Raw genomic sequence first — 20,737 nt, 5'->3', positions numbered from 1 at the left:
AATGCTCTTACAATTAGCATATGCTAATGCGGGTCTCGCCCAGGACTAATCCGTTTACATGGAGACCCCATCAGCTAATACTTGTTATTTGTTAGTCACACACAGTTTATTTCGGAATAGACTGGGTAATGTTAAGTCTAGAGCCTAATGTGTTACTCATTATCATTTCACTCCGAAAACTCCATTAGAGTTTAGTCCATTCTACAGACATCATGCGCTATTACTTTTATTGATGTATTCCTGTCTTTTTTCAAGGCACAATAATCCAATTTTGAAAGCTTTTCTATATATTTTATCTAGGGAAAATACAAAGAAATCTCTATATGCAATTGTACAGAAAGACTTTTTGAGTATTGTGTGACAGTTAACTATATAAACAGCAATTACATTAACGCAACATTTATCATTCTTGTCTATCCCGAAAAGATCTTATAAGTGTGTGCTGCTTTCCTCCAACAGTTCCTTTTCCAGCTATAGTTTACTTCCCTCAACCTACAGTTCCATTCCTTCCACCAACATATCCCTTCCCTCCACCAATAGTTCTCTTCCCTCCACCGACAGTTCATTTCTCTCCACCTACAGTTCCATACTTTCCATCTACAGTTCCTTTTTCTCCACCTTAGTTACCTTTCCTTCACCTACAGTTCCCTTCCCTCCACCTACAGTTCCCTTCTTTCCACCTACAGTTCCTTTTCTCTACCTACAGTTCCCTTCCATCCACCTACAGTTCCCTTCCCTCCACCTACAGTTCCCTTCCCTTCACCTACAGTTTCCTTCCCTCAACCTACAGTTCCTTTTTCTCCACCTACAGTTCCCTTCCCTCCACCTACCGCCCCCTTCCCTCCACCAACAGTTCCCTTCCCTCCACCTATAGTTCCCTTCCCTCCACCTATAGTTCCCTTCCCTCCACCAACAGTTACCTTTCCTTTACCTACAATTCCCTTCCCTCCACCAACAGTAACCTTTCCTTCATCTACATTTCCCTTCCCTCCACCTACAATTACCTTTCCTTCACCTACAGTTCCCTTCCCTCCATATACAGTTCCCTTCCCTCCACCAACAGCCCACTTCCCTTCACCTACAGATCTCTTCCATCCACCAACAATTCTCATTCCTCCACCGACACTCTCCTTCTCTCCGCGGACAGTCCCCTTCTCTCCACCGACAGTACAGTTCCCTTCTCTCCACCTACAATTAAGGCCCCCATACACTAGGGCGACTTGTCCTTAGGACAAGTTGCCCCCAACTTCCCCCTGAGCTTCCCCGGCTGCTCCTGCGTCTTCTGTCTCCCTGTGGCCGCGATGCTCCGATACCGGAAGTACGCGATCCGAACGTCCGGCCTCACTACAGCGGAGCATCGCGGCAACAGGGAGACAGAAGACGCAGAAGTAACATCAGACGGACGCTGCACTGACCCAAGAGAAGATACTAAGGTATTGTAGGGAAAGTGTAGCTAGACGTCGCAACTGCGTGTCCCCGGAACCGCCTTCCCGCATCCTCTCAAAACAAGCCACGAAAGGGCTGTAAACAAACAATAGGCTTTTTAAAGCCCAAGTATTTTATACACCTACCCTACCCTATCCTTCCCTCCCTGTCCCTCCCTTTTTTTCCACAGGCAAGCACATCATTGTTTTATTATTGTTTTTATAGTACAAGCGCTCCCTTCCTTTTTCATAAATTACACAACTATAAAGGAGCAGCTGAAACAAAAAGCGCGGTGATACATAATTCTTATCAATAAAGTAAAGATACAAACTATCATATATATTGCCGCTGCCCTCCCAGAGGTGTCTTCTCAGGGCCAGGATGGTATCAGGCAATTCTTTCGGCAGAGGGACGGAGAGGTCGAGGCCCGGAACAGCAGAGACTCGGGGATGATAGGACTGTTGTAGAATGAGGCTACGCTCTCTCTGCTTCTGTAAGAGAGGACAGGTCAGCTGTTAGTTTACAGCATAACACTGACACCAGAGATTAGTAAATATGAGGAGTCCACTCACAGTATTATGGACTGTGCCGAGTTTTCCCGCCATCAAGCTTTGCATCTCATGTAGTCTATATCTCTCTACGGCAAGCTATAATAATGCAAACATTGTCAATGATATCATCAAATATGAAGGTCTCAGCTTCCCCTTGGCAAGATGTACTAAGCTTGAAAAGATATAAAATGGAGAGTGATAAAGGGCCCGATTCAAACCTGGTAAATGCCGACCCGCTGAGCTCACCCCTGCCCCACAGGGGGAAAATAACTCACCATCAAATGATGTTCCCCTGCTCGCAGCACTGAGTAAGTGTAGACTTATTTGACGTTTCGAAGGCCATGTGGAGAAGGAGGCTGCTGATTATGCCAATGGCCAGGGAACGCACGTGTTTTCAGAAAAACTCAGAAAACTCATGGTTACCACCCCAAAATGGCCGCAGGGTGTCAACCACCCTGCCAACCTGCATGCAGCCGCAATCCCTTAGATTTCTATGGGGGATGCTATGCTGCCCAATTTACCAATATCCGGAGTGCCAATGCCCCACTGTGTGAAATGCATGTTAGGCACAATAGGATCTGCAGCTTCAGGTGTTGGATTATGATATGTGCGGACACCAAAGCCAGACTTCCCAATACAACATAAGCGGGGAAGTTTAATCGTGCCCAAAGAAAAAGATGGCGGCATTTCTCAATGCATTCATGAAGTTAGAGGCCCTGGATCCCACCAACTTCTGAGTAACTTAATTTGTGAATCATCGATTTTTATTTTAAAGACACTTGGGTGAAAAGAGGTCTGTGGTTAAGTACAACCTAGGGCCAAAGAACTTAATGCTCCGCTGTAATGATGCATTGGCACGGCAAATACCCCGAAAGTAAATCAATGATAATCCCTTGATGAATCACAAGTGTATATTTCAGTTTGGTAACAGCTGCCAATCACCCTGGGCTATGCAGATGAAGAACACAGAGGAGAGGTTTATACTAGAACAAGATGGGATATAATCCTGCTGCATACTAATTGCTGTACTTTACCTGCTCTTCCAGGCTGTGCACCACCTCTGTCTGGATGAGGCATTGCACTGTGCTTTTATCACCCAGGTGATGGTTACTGTACAAGTGCCTGCGTACAATGGACAGGAAAACATCAGTGCATCAAATGTCCCAAGTTACAAAAAGGGGCTTTTACACTGTGATTTTTAGATGGGCACTCCCAAATTTAGATATGCCTGCACATTATACCTGTGCGGTGGCGTTAAGTTTGTCCCAGAGGCAAGATAAATATTGGCGCCCCCCTACACACACACACACGTACACACACACACGTACACATGGTTATGTATATTATTTTTAGAATAAAGAGACTGTGATGTCCATGGTCCTGCTAGGAGTCAGCCACAGAAGTGATATCGACAGCTTTCAATGAACTGATTCAACCTTGCAAGGGAGGAGAGGTGCCCCCTTGGGAGCAGAAGCCCGGCGGCAGATGACTCCATTGCCTCCCAGCAGGGCCGCCATCAGGGGGGTGCCAGGGGTACATTTGTCCCGGGCTCTGCCACTCTGAAGAGAGGGGGGGCCCGGTCTGCTCTATGCTAGCGGAGTATTAAGTACTCGGCGGAGGGCCGACTGCTACCGCCGCACACTGAAGCCTCCTGTCAGCGGCGGGCTGTGGGTCACATGCTGCCCGCCGTCCGAGTCACACACTCAAACAGTGACACTAAGCTATGTAACCAATTCCCAGAACCCATTTGCAAAATGTATACTAATGGGCTATTTCACAGGTAAAAGCAATGATTGGCAAGCAGTGTCAAGGGGCACAGATAGGGCACGCTGCTAAGATGGCTGTGTTGCAGGAATTTAGTAATGGCCATTACGGTGTGGGGCGTAATATGTAATGGGCATTACGGTGTGGGGCGTAATATGTTATGGACATTACAGTGTGGGGCGTACTATGTATTGGGCATTATGGTGTGGGGCATAATATGTAATCAGCATTATGGTGTGGGGTGTAATATATAATCTGCATTACGGTATGCTGTATAATATGTAATGGGTATTACGGTGAGTGATGCAATATGTAATTGGCATTTGCGGTGTGTAACAATGTGTTATTTCGTTTTATTGTCATTTAGGTGTTTTTATTAAAATTTAAATTGATTGAGCCATCCGTGGTGCCAAAATATCTAACTAAAATATTTTGTGTAACAATAGGTGGTGATGGGGGGGGCCCTTCCTATTTTATCAGCCCCGCGCCCCACAATTTCTGATGGCAGCCCCGCCTCCCAGAGTTATGCACCTGTACCTGTGCATTCCTCCCCAGACCCCAACATGGTTTCACAAAACATCTGGACAACCTGGACCAAGTAGTCTGCAATCAACGCAGTCCCTGGAACTATCACCCCCTTCCCCAAATGCTGCAGCATATCAATCACGATAATACTGAGGCTGCAAATGATATCGGATTTTTTGGCCTACGTACAAATCTAAATTAGACCCTAAATTCTGTGCCCTACATACTGTAGTCTGCAACGATTCCCAGGAGAGGTAGCTATTATTGAGTGTATAACATTTTACCTTTCATTATTTATTTTGTAACAAAAGGAGTTTACTCTCCAATCTCCTCTTATCAAGACAATGCTTTCTTCTGTAGCCACAATAGTGATAAGTTTGGTAGTTTTCCATCCACTGACCTGTCCTTGTCCCGGCCATCGTTGGAGGACTCATTCTGGGACTTCTCAGTTGTTGGGGCCTGCTCTGGTGCATTTGCAAACACAGAACATTTGTTACTGACTGTATCCTCTTCAGCTTTTCCAAAGTGTGCTGCATGTTGGACCCAGCCCAGGCTGGCATGAGTGAAACCTAGGACACGTTCACAACATGTTATCACGGTCAGACTTGTACAGAGTGAAAGTCGAGGGAGGATCAAAGATGTCACATCATTTGGGTGTGTATGCGATAATTGATTCACTTGCCACTTGACACATACTCACCTGAGGGCTTGTCTTTTGTGCTACCTTGCTGACTCCCACATATACTGTCAGTACTGTCTGCAGCGATTTTCCTTTTCAAACTTTAACTTTCCTTTAATGACATAAAGCTGGGTACACATATATACAATCGTCGGGCCGTTCTTCCGTTCTGGGTCGAATGGCCGTTTGATTGTATAGGTGTGTACATTGTTCCGATTCCTGCTGTGTGATCGATAAATGTCCAAAAATGGTCTTGTCCGTCCATACTCGGTTGGACGAAGGTTCAGTGCTGTTTAATATTCATCCGACCGGTCGGGCCCATATCGGAACAAAAGTGCAGTGTGTACGCACGTTCGATCATATGCTGGCCGTTCTTGCGACAATACTGGCAAAATTGGAACGCCCATGTGGCTGCATGATCTCTCCTATAGCACAAGAAGCGTTCACCTCTCCCTATAGCATTTCAATAGGGAGTATATATAAAATATATATATATTGTATATCTGCTATGATCTGTTATCAGATACGGGTGGTAAGCGTCTACATTTTACTCAGCCGGCAGGGTGACTATGGTCAGATACGGGTGGTAAGCGTCTACATTTTACTCAGCTGGCTGGGTGACTATGGTCAGATACGGGTGGTAAGCGTCTACATTTTACTCAGCTGGCAGGGTGACTATGGTCAGATACGGGTGGTAAGCGTCTACATTTTACTCAGCTGTCAGGGTGACTATGGTCAGATACGGGTGGTAAGCGTCTACATTTTACTCAGCTGGCAGGGTGACTATGGTCAGATACGGGTGGTAAGCGTCTACATTTTACTCAGCTGGCAGGGTGACTATGGACAGTCTCGCCTCAGAAGCCAGTCTCTGGTCCAACAGCTGCGATTCTTGCTCCTCTTTTTTTTTTTTTATAGACTGCAATGTTGTGGCCATAACATGTTTTTGTATGCCCTTAACCCAGCCCATTATGATAATTTTGTTTATATATATATATATATATATATATATATATATATATATATATATATATATATCGTGTCAATAGCCCAAATCGAAAGAGTGTGTACGGTGGTACAATCTTTTTTTTGCGACTGTTTGAACGGGAGTACATCGGACGTCGCAAGTAAATTGTACAGGTGTGTACGCGCATATCGGCTGGTGTTTCTGGATGGTCGGTTGCGTCTATGGTCGGTTGAACGGTCGCAAGAAAACAGGGATTGTATAGATGTGTACCCAGCTTAACAAGCATATTACAAATATATATATATTTGTTCCCCAGAACCCAGCTGTAGAACACTAAATACCTCAATCTAGAAAGATCCATTATTAAGTTGTAGTCTTCCAAAAGGGTATGGTTCATTGGGTTGACCAAATTTAGGTTGACATGCATTGGGTAGACCACTGACGGTCAACAGGGCTTAGTTAGACACCTGAGATAGTTTGACATGGCTAAGACCAACAGGGTTGGAAGGTTGACACAAGCATTAGGTTGACAATGGCAAGGTCGACAGTCAAAAGGTCGATTGTTACTAAAGGGGGTATCGTCCCCCCCCCCCCCCAAAACAGGAAGCTTTGACAGTCATTGGAGTCCATGAAACTAGATCTACCCCTCATTATAACAACACAGGAAGGGCTGAAACCCGCCCACGTTTTCCCCCATCCCTTTGTGGGCCAGTACGGCCTTGTCTGCAGTGTTTTGACGATTGTCACTGCTGGGGTGGATTTTTTAAAGTGATAATTGCATCCCATTATTATCAGAACATCACCATTTATGGTTCAGATCAATGAGGGCCCAAGCGCAGGAAGTGCCCACAATGTGCCCAGGGATGTGTAGGGGAGACAGTGCTTCCCTGGTCAATTTGTTTACAATAATAAAAGGAATATAATTATGACACATATTCTGTGCCACAAGTATTTTCTTTGTATTATTTTAATAATTTATAAAATTAAAATTAGTTTGGGAAGCACAGATAAGCAGATTTATTTAAGCTTGCAGTCGCGAATGAACATCGTGATCGATGGTCACGATGGTCATCTATAACTGCGATTGCACTGCAAATGCACCTCCTCCTGCATTGCCAAGGATTGGCTGCGGCAAACATCTTAGAATATACAATCCATCTTGAATCAGGCCCTAAGTGTGGCCTTACATGCACCAATGGTGTTGGCCAAATTAGATGACTTGAATGAAATTAGGGCGACATCCTAGTCATTACTGGATGACCACCCTAACCAGTATAACATGATGACAATGAGGCCAAATGACTGCTTATGGGCAACGTTATAATCGGGAAATAAACAGCTATGCTACATAGTAAATATTCACCTGGGGCCAGGGGCTGCTGTTTGCTCATTACTGGGAACAAACGTGGTGGCTGCAGGTTCAGTATTGATGATGATGATGAGGAGGAGGAAGAAGATGATGATGATAAAGATGATGATGAAGTAGAAGGAACCAGGTGGAGGGCAGAAGACTGAGAGGCAGAGTCTCTCGGGATCTGTGAGGAGAATGAGAAACTAATGAGCAGTGGTAAATCTCTAAGTGGTCGGCCCTGCATCACAGCCAATATATCTTACACATATATATGGGCATGTGAGGCTGGTGTATGTCCAACCCCCCGTTGTCGCATATGCCAGCCTAAGGAAGCACTGACATTGATGTTATAGCTGGGCAGGCACATTTAAATGTCCACCCAGTTGTGATGACTGGCCAGACATATCAATGAGCCACTTTGTAAGTGTGTGTGTGCGTACATAGCTTGCCTGACGCAGGCTTTTCTTGTGTGTCAACATCAGCCTCCTGCTATGCCACGCCTCCTCTGTGACTGCAGCTAGGCCACGCCTCCTTGTGACTGCAGCTAGGCCACGCCTCCTCTGTGACTGCGGCTAGGCCACGCCTCCTCTGTGACTGCAGCTAGGCCATGACTGAGGCCACACACATTTGTGTCTGTTTATTTTACTGTAATTTTGCATCAAAGGTACCATCTATGAATGACTCCATTGCAGCCCTGCCCCATGACATTTTTGACAATAAACAGTGGAAGACATTGAGGGGACGGCACCAAGTTTGCCTGGACCTCCCTCTCCTGGACCTAGTGGGCCTGATTCAGACCTGTACGCTAGGCTGTGTATGTTCCCAGCTTAGCGAACAAGTAAACGCTGCCCGACCGTACGCTTACACACCCCCTCGCATCTATGGCCGCACGAAAATTCAACGACCATCAAATAATTTTTTTTCCCATTCGCCAAATTAAAGTCAGTCAGACTGACTTTGATTTCCAACAGAATTGGCCGACTACCTGCATTGAGCAGGCAACAACCCACCTGCATTCTCAGGGCAATGCCCAGCGTCTATCTGCAAGTTCATGCAAATGTTGCACAAACTCCTTCCCTGGTGTACCTCCGTGTGTACAAATGTGCCACTGAGATGCCCACTCCTAGCACGCTGTAATACCGGTTAGTGCGTACTTATACAACACCATAGAAAGTTACAGCGGCCCTATGACTGTTGCAGCTTTTCCTTATGACAATGGGCCACTAAGCTTCAAAAGTGATAAAATGGAGAGTGTTAAGCAGCCAGCCAATCAGCTCCTACCTGCCATGTCACATTCTGTGTTTGCAAAATGTCAGGCAGGAGCTGATTGGTTGGTTGGTTGTTTTTCACTCTCTATTTTATCACTTTTGAAGCTTAGTGCATCTGGCCCAATGCCTCCTATGCCTGTGGCTGTGTGTATGTGATTTGCCATTTGCACTGACACATCTGGGATAAGTCCATAACATGCGCACTGAGCTGACCAGTTTAGTGTCCGTTACTAGTTACATTTCGCTCACAGCCCAGGAACGCCCATTACTTTCCGCCACCTTCCTGCTACTGATCATAATAGCATCTCTTTATAATGCATACTTGCCTACTTTTAAAACTAGTTTCAGGGAGATTATAGTTGATAGTAGAATTTTAGACCGCACCCCACTGAGGGCGTGTCATGCTCCACCCATAGGGTGTGTCTAGTTCCATATATGGAGAGATTGTGAACGTGGCACCTAGAAGCGTGGGTGTGTACTGCTACATCTGAGAGGAATCTTTTTAAATGACTTATATCCAAATGTAGATGAGCCCAAAGCAGTTAGTAAGAGCTACTACACTTGGTAAAGTGCTGGGAAATGGTGCTGATGATTCAATGTAAATGTATCTATCTCTCATTCCTTTTCCCCCAATAAATGTAACAGTGTAATGTGGGCTAGGTGAAATGAGGGATATTGCTAGACTAATGAGGGAGAGAGGGAGATTGCTGCTATTTCAGGGAATCTCATGCAGAATGCAGGAGGGTAAGCAACTGTGGAATAATGCATGTGCCATAGGGTTTTTTTTCATAACTTTCTGCACATACCGTATACTGTTGCTAATAATTGCACAACAACGTGAACATGCAGATTGTGTCATTCAGAATCAGACCCAGCGAGTCATTTTAGGGCATAGATAATATATGTGTGTGTGTACAGAGGTGAGGATGCCTCCCGTATTGGCTGGGTTTACTGCTTCATGAGTGACACCACAATGATTTACAATCCAGACTGAAATGATAGGTAATCATCTCTTTCCAGGAATACGACAAGCAAATCATTACACAATCCTATAATCGTTATTGTAAAGCTCGTACAAAACAATGCCACCCACTCCTCTCCATGTCCTGAACGTTACCTTTCAAGTCAGGAATTGTTTTTTTAAACTGTCTTCAACGTCTGTCTCAGTTCTTGTTTGTTTTTTATAGGTCATAAACTTGGCTTAAGTCATAAGAAACTTTCACTTTTTGGTATTTACGCCGAGAATGGGCCCAATTCATGTATGTATGGAATTGTACAGGAAGCATCTATAGGAGATACATGCCTACTGTTATGTAGCCCGTACAGTTATGAGATTTTGCATGCAATCATTTGATTTCAACCACATCTGTTCGATAAATCTAACTGTTTTCAACCACATGCGATCGCTGTAATGTAATCAGCTGATGGGGGGAGGTGAGCACTTTCAGCGGCGGGTTTGGGGAGAGGGGGTCGGAGGGACTACTGGTGGTGTCCATGTGGGTAGCTTGGCCCTTGAAGGAGCGCTAGCTGGTGGCGGGGGTCAGTAGAGGCAGCAGAATTAGATTTTTATTGCCTGTGTGTATAGGACCGTGATAATAAGATATACTTTTATCAGAATGGTATGTCACATCAATTTTCAACCCCATTGTGGAACGCCATTCAGGGTTGGAAATTGATGTGAAATACCATTCTGATAAAAGAATATCTTATTCGGTAATAATGGTAGATTCCTAATTAGTCCTACACACACAGGTGTGAGGTGATCATATGCCAGGCAATCTCCTTGAAAGCTATGACTTCACCCGCCCCCTGGAGTTCCCCATTGGTAGGACTGTCCTTCATAGTTCTGTCGGGTAGTCACAAGGCCACGCCCTCTGACAAAGTCTCTGACGAAACGCGTAAGGGCGTGGTTTGTGACACCTCCAGTCTCGGTGTCTCTCTCTCTACCTGCGGTTATCCCCGGCTGCCGGTTCCCAGACACAGTGGAGCAGTTTGCCCTGGTATTTTATATAAAATCATGTGGTAGCCAGCCCACACTGTTGTAATACATGTACAAGCAATTGCTTTTATCTTGCTTTGGAGCTATTTTATGTTCTCCATTTAAAAGTTTTACCTGCGCCATGAAGCGCCCCTTTAACTTTTGTTTATATTGTTTATATATATATATATACAGTGGTCGAAGTGGGGCGGTATACGGGGGTATGGCATACCCCCACTTTAATCTGAAAATAAAAAAAAAAGTTTTTTTCCCCCCTCAGGATGCTCTCTGATCACTCAGCAGCACATATTGTGCTTTTGTAATACCCCTGTACAACGGGGCAGTCTGGCAGGGGATGTTGATGGACAGGGGGGTGTCCGAAGGTGCGCACTATATTCACTCTTTACTTTTCCATACCCCCACTTCAAAATTTCCATACCCCCACTTCAAAATTTCCACTTCGACCACTGTATATATATATAAATTTAAAAGCAGCGCTAATACTGTTGGTTACTGTGGGAATTATGTATAGGCAGTGCTACTACTGTCACTAACTGGTGTGGGCTTATGTAACTCATAGTAACATAGTAATTAAGGTTGAAGAAAGACGTTAGTCCAGGGCTGGGCAACACCGGCCCTCCAGTTGTTAGTGAACCACACATCCCAGCATGCCTTGCATCAGTTTCAGCATGGCCACATAGCAAATCTAATGCAAAGCATCCTGGGATGTGTAGTTCACTAACATCTGGAGGGCCGGTGTTGCCCAGCCCTGCGTTAGTCCATCAAGTTCAACCTACAGTATTTGACTTGTAACTACTGCCTTGAGTAAGTCATATCTATAGGATTCCCTTAGTGACCACAAATGTATCCAGTTTTTATTTAAAAATTCATTAAAAGCAGTTGCTGTAATCACCCCAACCGGCAATGAGTTCCAGAATGTTACTGCTCTAATGGTGAAGAATCCTCTTCTTAATTCAATATGACATTTATTTTCCTTGAGCCTCAGCACCTGCCCGCGTGTCCGACTCCTAAGTAAAGGCCTGTTATTGAACAATTTATCTCCCAGTTCATTATGATTCCCAATCCTTTATTTGAACATGCTAATCATATCTAGTCTCAACCTCTGTTTCTCCATGTATTAGCGCTAATACTTTCTGCAACTGGTGTGGCCATTATGTATAAGCAGCGCTACTACTGAAGGCAACTGTGGGTAATATGTATAAGCAGTGATACCACTGTGGCCATATGCAGGAGTACTAGGGGCATTACGTGTAGTATAAGTTGTGTCAATGTCATTTGGGCAGTATGGAATGTGTGCATAATGTGTAATGGGCATTACAGTGTGCTGCATATTGTGTAAGGGGCATCATGATGTGTGGCATAATGTATAATGAGCATTACTGTGTTGTGGCGTAATGTTTAATGGGCATTACGGTGTGTAGCATAATGTGGAATTGGCATTATGGTGTGATTGGTACCTTATAAGGCCACGCCCCTTTCCCATGAAGCCACGCTCCTACATTTTTGCAGCGCAACTTCAACGCGCTCTCTCCCTTTTTTTCAATGTCAAACTGATTAGTCGAACGAATCGTCTTACGCGTATTTGGTAGAACTTACCGGATGGATGACAACTGCCTGTTTGTTTGCATGAAGCAGCGCCCGCAGGTAAGGAGAGGAACAGATAGCGGCTGGAGAATTCACCATGATATAAGGACTCTGATGCTGTTATCAAAATGACACATTTCAAGTAATATTAGGTATTATTATTATTTTTGAACAGAGAGTAATATGTTTCACGTGCAATAGCGTACCTGGTGTAACTGCAGACCGGCTCCTGCAGCCCTGTGATTCCAGTAGCTGCTTTGCCCTCTTCCTTTCCCATGTGGTTGGCTGCCCCTCTCTGGAGCTGGGGGTGCCTTGTTTTGAGGACTCGGCATCGGGGACTTTTAATCAGCTGTAAATGAAGGGTTACATTGGTTGTTAACTTGCTATTAACCATACTGTACTTAAGGGCCTGACTCAGATGTGGAATATTAGATAGACAGTGTCTATATAAACAGTCAATAGGTCTATCCCTAAAGGTCGACAGGGTCAAAAGGTCAACATAGGAAAGGTCAACAGTGTCAAAATATTGACATTAACAAGGTCAACATGAGGTTTCAAATGTTGTTGTTGACATGGTCCCCCAATTAGTATGATGCGTTCGCTAGCCCTGCTTTGGTGTAATAATGTCCGTCTATGCCGACACGGATGGTGAGGTATGAACAAGCCGGGTAAAAAACTCATGTCGACCTTGCCATGTGTCTATCTTTTTCATGTCAACATTTTGACCCTGTTGACCTATTGCATGTTGACCTTTTGGGTAAGATCTATTGACTGTCTATCTAGTCACTGTAGATCTGCCAATCGGAATCAGCCTGCCTCAGCGGTAGATGCAAATCAGGTGGGTGCTACGTCTTCCATTGCAGTGGTTCTGAGAAGGCATGTTAATTCCGCAGATGTCACCACCTGAAACTTCTCAGAACCGCCACCTGCGTCCGAAGATGCATTATCAGTCGGTAACATCAGTCGCACCACCGGTCCTCTGTACATCCTTTCACAAGGCCAGATCCCTGCATCTGAAGCCCACCCCCCCCATTGTGACTCCTCAAATGGGCTGCATTTCAATCACCACTTGTTACCTCTTCCAAACGGTCAATCAATCCACCATTTGCAGGACCTTTGCGGAGCATGTGCAGTGTGTCACAAGCGCAGAGCTGAAACCATCAGCCAGTTGCGACCAAACTGCATCCATCTCTGAATCGGCATAATGTGTTATATCACCGGTGTCATGCCATCTAAGCCTTGGTGGTAACCATTGGCTGATAATTTGGTGCTTCATCTACCAGTGTTTTGACAAACCTGTTCTGACATCATCCTTTCCTCTTGCATAACTTCCTACTGTCCAGATTCTAAGCGAGTTCTGGTTTGACCCCCTCAAATTAGAATGTTGATAGGTATGTTTCCAAACATGGTGACGGGTGAGTTGGTGAAGCCATGTCGACCTTCAGTGGTCAACCGAATGCATGTTGACCTAAATAGGGTCAAACTAATGACTGTATCCTGGCAACCAATCAGCACTGAAGTGACATCTATCATTTGCATGCTACAGTATGAAATTATACAGAGCAGCTGGTTGTCATGGGCAACTTCTCCTCCACTTCTCTTATCACTGCTTCATACATCTGCCCCCTAGTATGGAGAGTGTCACACAGTGCCGAAAGTGATCAGCATAGGCCATGGCCTGTATGTATGTGCTGGGACCTGACTTAATACAGCAAATTACAGAAGCCCCCATGACAGATGTCCCAAAATGCTATTGGGGTGGGAAGGAAACTCTCTGCATTCCAGGAGACTTGCCCCCCTTTCCTGGGAGGGGTACCTACATTTTAATAACGATTTAGTGTATACACACTAGACGACATGCACTATATAAAGTTAACAATATTGTTATCATGGAACATGTTCTAGGTTACTGAGTTCCATTATACGCTTCTAAATGAATGTCAAGTTCACCAGATTGCAAACTCCATCTGTCATCCCGAACTATAGACTAGACAGGAAGCAGCGGGGTACTGTCCCCTGTTCTGCTGGCATTTCAGCATGTAACATGACAGTTAGGAACTGGTTGGTTGGAACTTTATTTCTTTTTACTTTATACCTCTCCAAGCTTTGATAATCTCGCCCTTTAAGACTGGCAGATCCGGGTGGTCTGGTTTGGCTGATCAGCTGTTGATCCACACCCATCATGGGACTTGAATATTAGTCCTTAAATTATTGCTGTCTGGACCTTTAGTAGGATCCTCCTGTTTTTTTGTTCATGCAAACCACTGTTATCCCATATGGAGGCTGTGCTCTGTAGTCTCTGAGGGGCCCATTTATCAATAATTGCTAGCTAGCCTCTCCCTGCATGGTCAGGGCCGCCAACAGGGGGGTGCTGTGGGTACAGCTGTCCCAGGCCCTGGCCTCTGGAGGGGCCAGTGCATCTGCCTACAGCGACAGCGGCAGGGTGCCACCCCCCACCCCCGCACACCGCCTCCTCCACCCGGCGGCCCCCCCAGCCAGGCATGCACAATACACAGTGCAGCCTGCAGAGCGCCGAACCTAGGACACAGACAGAGGGGCTCGGCGCTCTGCAGGCTGCACTGTGCAGTGTGCACTCCCGAGGAGACGTGGAGGCTTCCATGCAGGAACAAGGGCGATGCCACAGCTACTGTAGGTAAGTAATGGTGCAGGGGGGGGCGGTCCTGCTCAAAGCGGGCAGATGACGTCCCAATTCGTACAACAACGTGCAGCGGAAAAGTCCTGGGCTACTTTTCGGCTGCATAGCGAGTGGATTCAGGCGCCAGGGAGGCGTGCCTTTGCTGGGGCGGCGTTAACCTGCTTGATGGTCTCTGGATATATGCAGCCTAGCGAACAGGACTGTGTTGAGCTGGCGTGGTAGTGCTCTCCTGCTGGAGGGAACCCACTTCCAGCTAAATTTGTGTTCTGAATCCCATAAACTACAATGGTCTCCCACAATCTTCAAACGCCATTGAATGCGGGGTACAAGCTCAGAAATGCTTTGCGTTCCGGACCTTGTTAAATCTGACATCATCGCATCCCCCATAGGAACCTTCGGGTGCTGCAGCTGCTCTCAGGAATGTAGGGATTCGCTGTTGGGGATGTCCCTCTTAGGTTATGCTAAATATTTGGTGTTACCCCTGAAAGCACCTGTAAGACTCAAATATTTAATCATACAAAAATGAATGAATCAACCTGATGAGAAGCATCTCCAATGTACTGAATGGAAGCCCGTTACTGCATGGTGCATTGTGAGAACTTACCCCATCCACTGTGGACACACTCACCTGTCTCCAGACTACTACAAAGATGTCTGACAAGTGGCTTCCCAGGGAAACTCCCCCCTCCCCCACCAGAGATGGGTTTTCCATTGCGACGGTTGTCCCAACTCTCTGGTACATTTCTATGATGTTGTCTGCTGGTTTCTTTTGTCTGCGCTACAGGAAACAGAGCCCACGTAGGATGTGTCTCTATCTGATGCTTCCCTTTCTCACATGATGTATGTAACGGGTTTTACGTTCTTGAGTAACTGCACCTCTCACTAACCTTTAGAGGGCGAGGACTATGAGTTTTCATAAAGATAATATTGTTTTCACAGAGCTATGAATAAATATAGCGTGACAATTATATAACCCAAGCTTTGTTTTAGAACTAAATAATAACACCTGAAATATATAAGAGTATCTATTAACATTCATTTCCGACACGCTTGCACTTTACAATTAATAGCAAGGGCAGGACATGATGGAAACGCGTCACGCCAGAAGAATATTATTATACCATAATTAACAGAATCCAAATGGAGCATTTTAAAAACCTTCTAAAGAAGGCTAGGGGACATATTGCAAATACCGACCAATCAGGTGCTAGCTAGGATTTAGCTAATATAGGGGGTTATTCTGGTTAATTCGCTCGGATGTGAATTCCAACCCTTGAGAGTCAACCAGAGCCCGCCCTGCGAATGGTGGTACAACCACCGCGCCCCCCCCCCCCCTCGCACGCCGCGTACGTTCACATGGGCTGCGAATGGATGTTTTGCATAAATATCTATTCTCATGGTAGGGGGAACCTCCCACATCTTTCCATGGTCATCGAATGATGTGGAACGTGCGCGCATATCTAAGTGACTCTCAGGTCCATTCGATTTGCCTGCACCATCGGGAGGAAGTCGGTGGGCAGCTTACATCCGGTGATGGCCCAATAACTATGGGAAAGCCCAGCGTTTAAATGAGAATGCCAATGAAATGCTGTGTGTTCCCATGGGTGCGACTATCCGCCGCCCCACACCCCTGGCGAACAATCTGTTCGCCATGGACGCATGCACCCGGCGTGCATGCGGATGCGCATATGCTAAACATTGGTCCATGTGTGAACGAATGCTGCCTGCAAATGGGCCAAAATAAGGTCCATAGTCTATAACATGATAACTAAGGGAGTGTTCATCTTCATTCGCTTAATAGCGAATTCGGTCCGAGAACCAATGGTTAGCACTCAAGCAGTAGGGCCCATCGGGCATTTCTCCACAACACGCTTCTGAAAAACCGAAGGCCGTGTAACACTAAGGTGCATTAAACCAAAAGGAGTTCTGGAAGTGTTGTCTCTTTAAATTTTTGGTGCTGGTAGTGCTCATTTAATATTAATGCTGTAGGATAGCCAATAGTTAGCAAGAGGGGAGGAGTTTCGGTATAGAAACTTCTTGAGAATACAGTATGGTAGGAGTCCTCTTTGTGTAGATTCCTGCCCTCCCGGCCCTGTTTGTTGTGAGTGACTATGGATGTGCAGCGGTAAAGAATGGTCGCTTGACTATAAGTTAAATTTTAGGCATTTAGTGGGTGCGCTCTCCTGACATTGTGAGATGTCGTAAGCCCATCGTCCTGGACGGAGATGGGTTGGACCACTGAACGGGTTGTGAGGTTGCTAGCCGGAGAGTTGATCACCAGTGTCTAGTTGGAATGTGTGTTGTTTTGTTATCATTTGACCATTCTTTAGTGCCTCCACCATTCATAATCTTAATTAAAAATATATTTAAAACTTTCTGTAAAATAATACATTTGACAATATATTTGAAATGCCAGCACTTTTGACTGTATTAAGCAAGATTTTACATGGGAAAGACAGGGCCAAAACTAGGATTTCTGGAGCCTGGGTCAAGGAAGTAATTTGGCAATAGGCATTGTAACTTTATAGCTGTAATACAACCGCAAAATAATACTGTAGATGCTGCTCCAGTGTGGCTGGGCTGCCATTCTCTGTGCCGGCTGCTACCCCTCCCCGCCAATGCCTCCTGCACTGCTGGGAGCCCTCGCCATCCCTTCTGCCGCTGCGGTTACAGACGCCCGGGAGCCCAACCTGCTGATGTTTTATCGCAGCCACACTCTCTGGCATCAGCCATCAGAACAGACGCCAGACAACGTGCTCCTTCTCCCCCACACAGTCTCCAGAACTGGGCAAGAGAGACATCAATCATCAAAGATGTGGCCAATCCTAGTGCAGCGCATCCCAGAGGACCCACCCATTCTGAAAAAGCGAGTCCCTGAACTTTATTTTGGGGTGGTCAGTTTGCAAATTAATTTGAATGTCCCCAATCCAGTGCCAGGGTCACTTGACCCCCTATCTCCCCCCCTAATTACAGCCCTGGGTAAGAAAACGGTAAAGTAGTAACATAAAAGATACCTGATGGTGAGTTTATTGGTCCTTTCAAAAAAAAGACACTAGGTGGCAGCTGTGGATAACAGAATCCTGCCAGCGAGAGCAGGGTCTGCTGGGGAAACGACATCTTCTGCTGTGGTGTAATCAAGTTACAAACTTAAGTGAAACACAAAACCATAGAAGGAAGCACAAGTGGGAGGACAGGTCTCCAAGTGTCTCACACATCCCAGTGCATGATATAGTTATAGAACTCAGAGTCCAGTATCGGGGCCTTATTTAAGAAAGGAAGCCAGTCATTGCATACAGTGTGAGCTGCTGGCTCTATGCTAGTGCCAAGCCAGAAAGTGTTAAATGTACCATTTGGCTTTCATCTCTTATATATTTAGCCAGATCTGTCAATCATGTGTGTGTGTATAACGCTGGGCGGAGTGACACAGTCACTGCCCAGTGTTATACACACACAGAGTCTATGTAGCCAGATCTGTCAATCATGTGTGTATAACGCTGGGAGGAGTTACACAGTCACCGCCCAGTGTTATACACACAGAGTCCAGCACTCCGATCTGTCACTCATGTGTTACACAGTCTGCAGTGGGGTGGTTGGCAAGATGGCGGCCGCCAACCACTGGCTTCTACCTTCCGCGGGACCTGCCACCCGCACCAGCCAGGTGACAGTGTGCTGTGGTAGTCCAAGGGGGAGCAGGGCTGCCCGGCTATCCCCGGCTGGGGTCTCCGTTCCCAGTAGCGGCCGCCGCGGGGCGCCAGACCAAAGTTCCGGCAGGCAGCAGTTGGCCCTGGCTTCCGGATGGCAGGTAATCCCCAACTGGCAGGAATGTGTTTAACATTCCCCGGCTCTGTGGCAGCGACCCACCGGCTCCAGGGAGGACTGGTGGCAGTGATGTGGGGAAGTTGTGAGGGCAGGAGGGGCACAGAGGGCAGCAGAAGAGGGAGTTTGTGGGGTATTGGAGAGGAGCTCAGGAAAGTTGCCCGGAATCCTCTTCCACCACCAGTAGCGTAACTATAAATTTTGCTCCCCCCTGCCAAAAAGTTTGTGCCCCCCTAGCTCCTCTCCAGCGTGTTTCCCCAGTGTGTGGAGGCAGAGAGACCAGCAGACACTTCTGATTCCCTGGCTCAGATGCGTCCCAGGTCGCCCTAGTACGCCCATCCTGTACACAGTGGCCAAAAGCCGTCTCTGTGTACAGTCAATTGAATCAGTGGGGGGATTTGTTGTCACTGTCATGGCTGACTCGCCTCCGGTGCTCAGCCAGCAGGCAGCAGCATGTCAGTGCATCGAGCAGGTGCTGGTGCCCACACAGACCCTGCTGCTGCTTGCTCCCTCAAGCGGCTGCTGGGGCTGCCTTACAGTAGTTACGCCACTGTCCACCACCCCCGCTAACCGCACAGTTGTTTTGGGAAGCCGCTTCTCAGCCAGGACATGGAGGAGGCCAAGCACAGAGTACGGGAGTTGTATCACCACCTGCACTGCACCCCTCCCGGCAGCATCTCCGTCCCCCCACCACCGCCCCCTTCTCCCGGGAGGTTCTCTGCCCGCACACAAACCCTTCCCCACAGCATCTACACCCGCACCCCTCCCACCTGCATATCCAGCCGCACACACCCCCTCTCCCGCCAGCAGCTCCGCACACACCCCCCCATCTCCACTCGGACCACACCCTCCCACCAGCATCTTCACAGGCCCCCCCACCCAACATCTCCCCATGCAACACCACACCCCCTCCCATCACCATCTCCCCCGCCACACCAACCCCCCTAATCTCACGACAGCATCTCCGCCCGAACACTGTACCGCAAGCTCACAAGAGTATCCATGTCCTCACCCCCTGCAAACTCAAGCAAGCATAACCCACCCACCTACAATTACAATGAACATTAAAGTGCCTATCTCTCCCACCAGTGTCCCTAGCACCTCAATAATAGGGATGCCCATCAACCAGTAATGATTTGCAATCATCAATGGTTTATGGCAAGCAGTGCTGGCATCTGCAACGATGCCCATCCCTACTCCTCAATCCTCCAGCAGCATCCCCAGACACTCCCCCACCCCCAAGCACCTACCCCCACACATAGCACCCTACCCTCACCCACGCACTAAATGCGTTCACAGGTTAAGGGGGTGCAGCCTCTTATGCCGGTGTGAAGAGTGCCCCTAGGGTGCGATGAATCACCTAGTTAGTATATAATTATTAGTCTGACCCCTTAACTCATTCATGTCTGATAATAACAGTCAGTGGTTCCAAAGAGGTCTTTGGGCGATTTCAGCAGAAGCTACACTGGTTTTCAGATGGTTTTCAGATGGAATTATCTCATACTTGCCTACTTTTGAATACTAGTTTCAGGGAGATTATAGATGGTAGTAGAATTTCGCAAAGCGCCCCATTGAGGGGGCGTGTCATGCTCCACCCAAAGGGTGTGTCTAGTTCCATATATATCCAAATGTAGATGAGCCCCAAAGCAGTTAGTAAGAGCTACTATACTTGGTAAAGTGCTGGGAAATGGCGCTGATGATTAAATGCAACACCATACTTACAGTGTATCACCAATATGGGGCCAGATTAGGGATGGCCATTGACCATCGATGATTCAGAACTATCATCGATTTATGAGCGATCTAGAATAGTTTTGCCATCTTTAGGGGAGCAGCAGATGGTTTCCCTCCATCGATGTCAAGCATAACCGAATAGGTTTTTTTCTTAGCCTCCCGGAACAATAAAGCCCCACCCCCAGGTACTGATTGGCCCATGGGCCAGTCAGTCAAATAAAAGGAATGACCATCAATAGTTAAATCCATCGATGGTCATACATAACATAGTCTGCTACCATCTATGGTCATTTTCACTATTACCATCGATGGCAACCATCAATGGCAATAGCATCGATGGCCATCCCTAGGCCAGATTAACAATGGGGACTAGTATCAGTAGCTTAACTGGTAAGGAGTCTGGGGATGCTCCTCCTCCTTT

General features: G+C 46.7%; 1 protein-coding gene across 6 annotated transcripts in view; it reads right to left on the bottom strand.

Annotated features, from left to right (window-relative positions):
* The window catches only part of FOXP3 (forkhead box P3), a 119,890-nt gene that overhangs the window by 11,484 nt on the left and 87,669 nt on the right, over positions 1-20,737 (bottom strand). For all 6 annotated transcript variants that reach the window (XM_083158799.1, XM_083158801.1, XM_083158804.1 and 3 more), the window contains 7 exons: positions 12,317-12,459; positions 12,123-12,227; positions 7,272-7,443; positions 4,666-4,834; positions 3,011-3,098; positions 1,998-2,072; positions 1,757-1,916 (listed from right to left, as the gene is read on the bottom strand). In XM_083158799.1, coding sequence (XP_083014925.1) covers positions 1,757-1,916; positions 1,998-2,072; positions 3,011-3,098; positions 4,666-4,834; positions 7,272-7,443; positions 12,123-12,227; positions 12,317-12,442 — 895 coding nt within the window. In that variant the 5' untranslated portion in view covers positions 12,443-12,459. The remainder of the gene's footprint in view (positions 1-1,756; positions 1,917-1,997; positions 2,073-3,010; positions 3,099-4,665; positions 4,835-7,271; positions 7,444-12,122; positions 12,228-12,316; positions 12,460-20,737) is intronic.

The sequence above is a fragment of the Crinia signifera genome, chromosome 9 (assembly GCF_055691185.1).
Source record: "Crinia signifera chromosome 9, ASM5569118v1, whole genome shotgun sequence".
Lineage (NCBI taxonomy): Eukaryota > Metazoa > Chordata > Amphibia > Anura > Myobatrachidae > Crinia > Crinia signifera.
The sequence above is the reverse complement of the archived record's forward strand: the minus strand, read 5'-3'. Positions and strand labels throughout refer to the sequence as shown.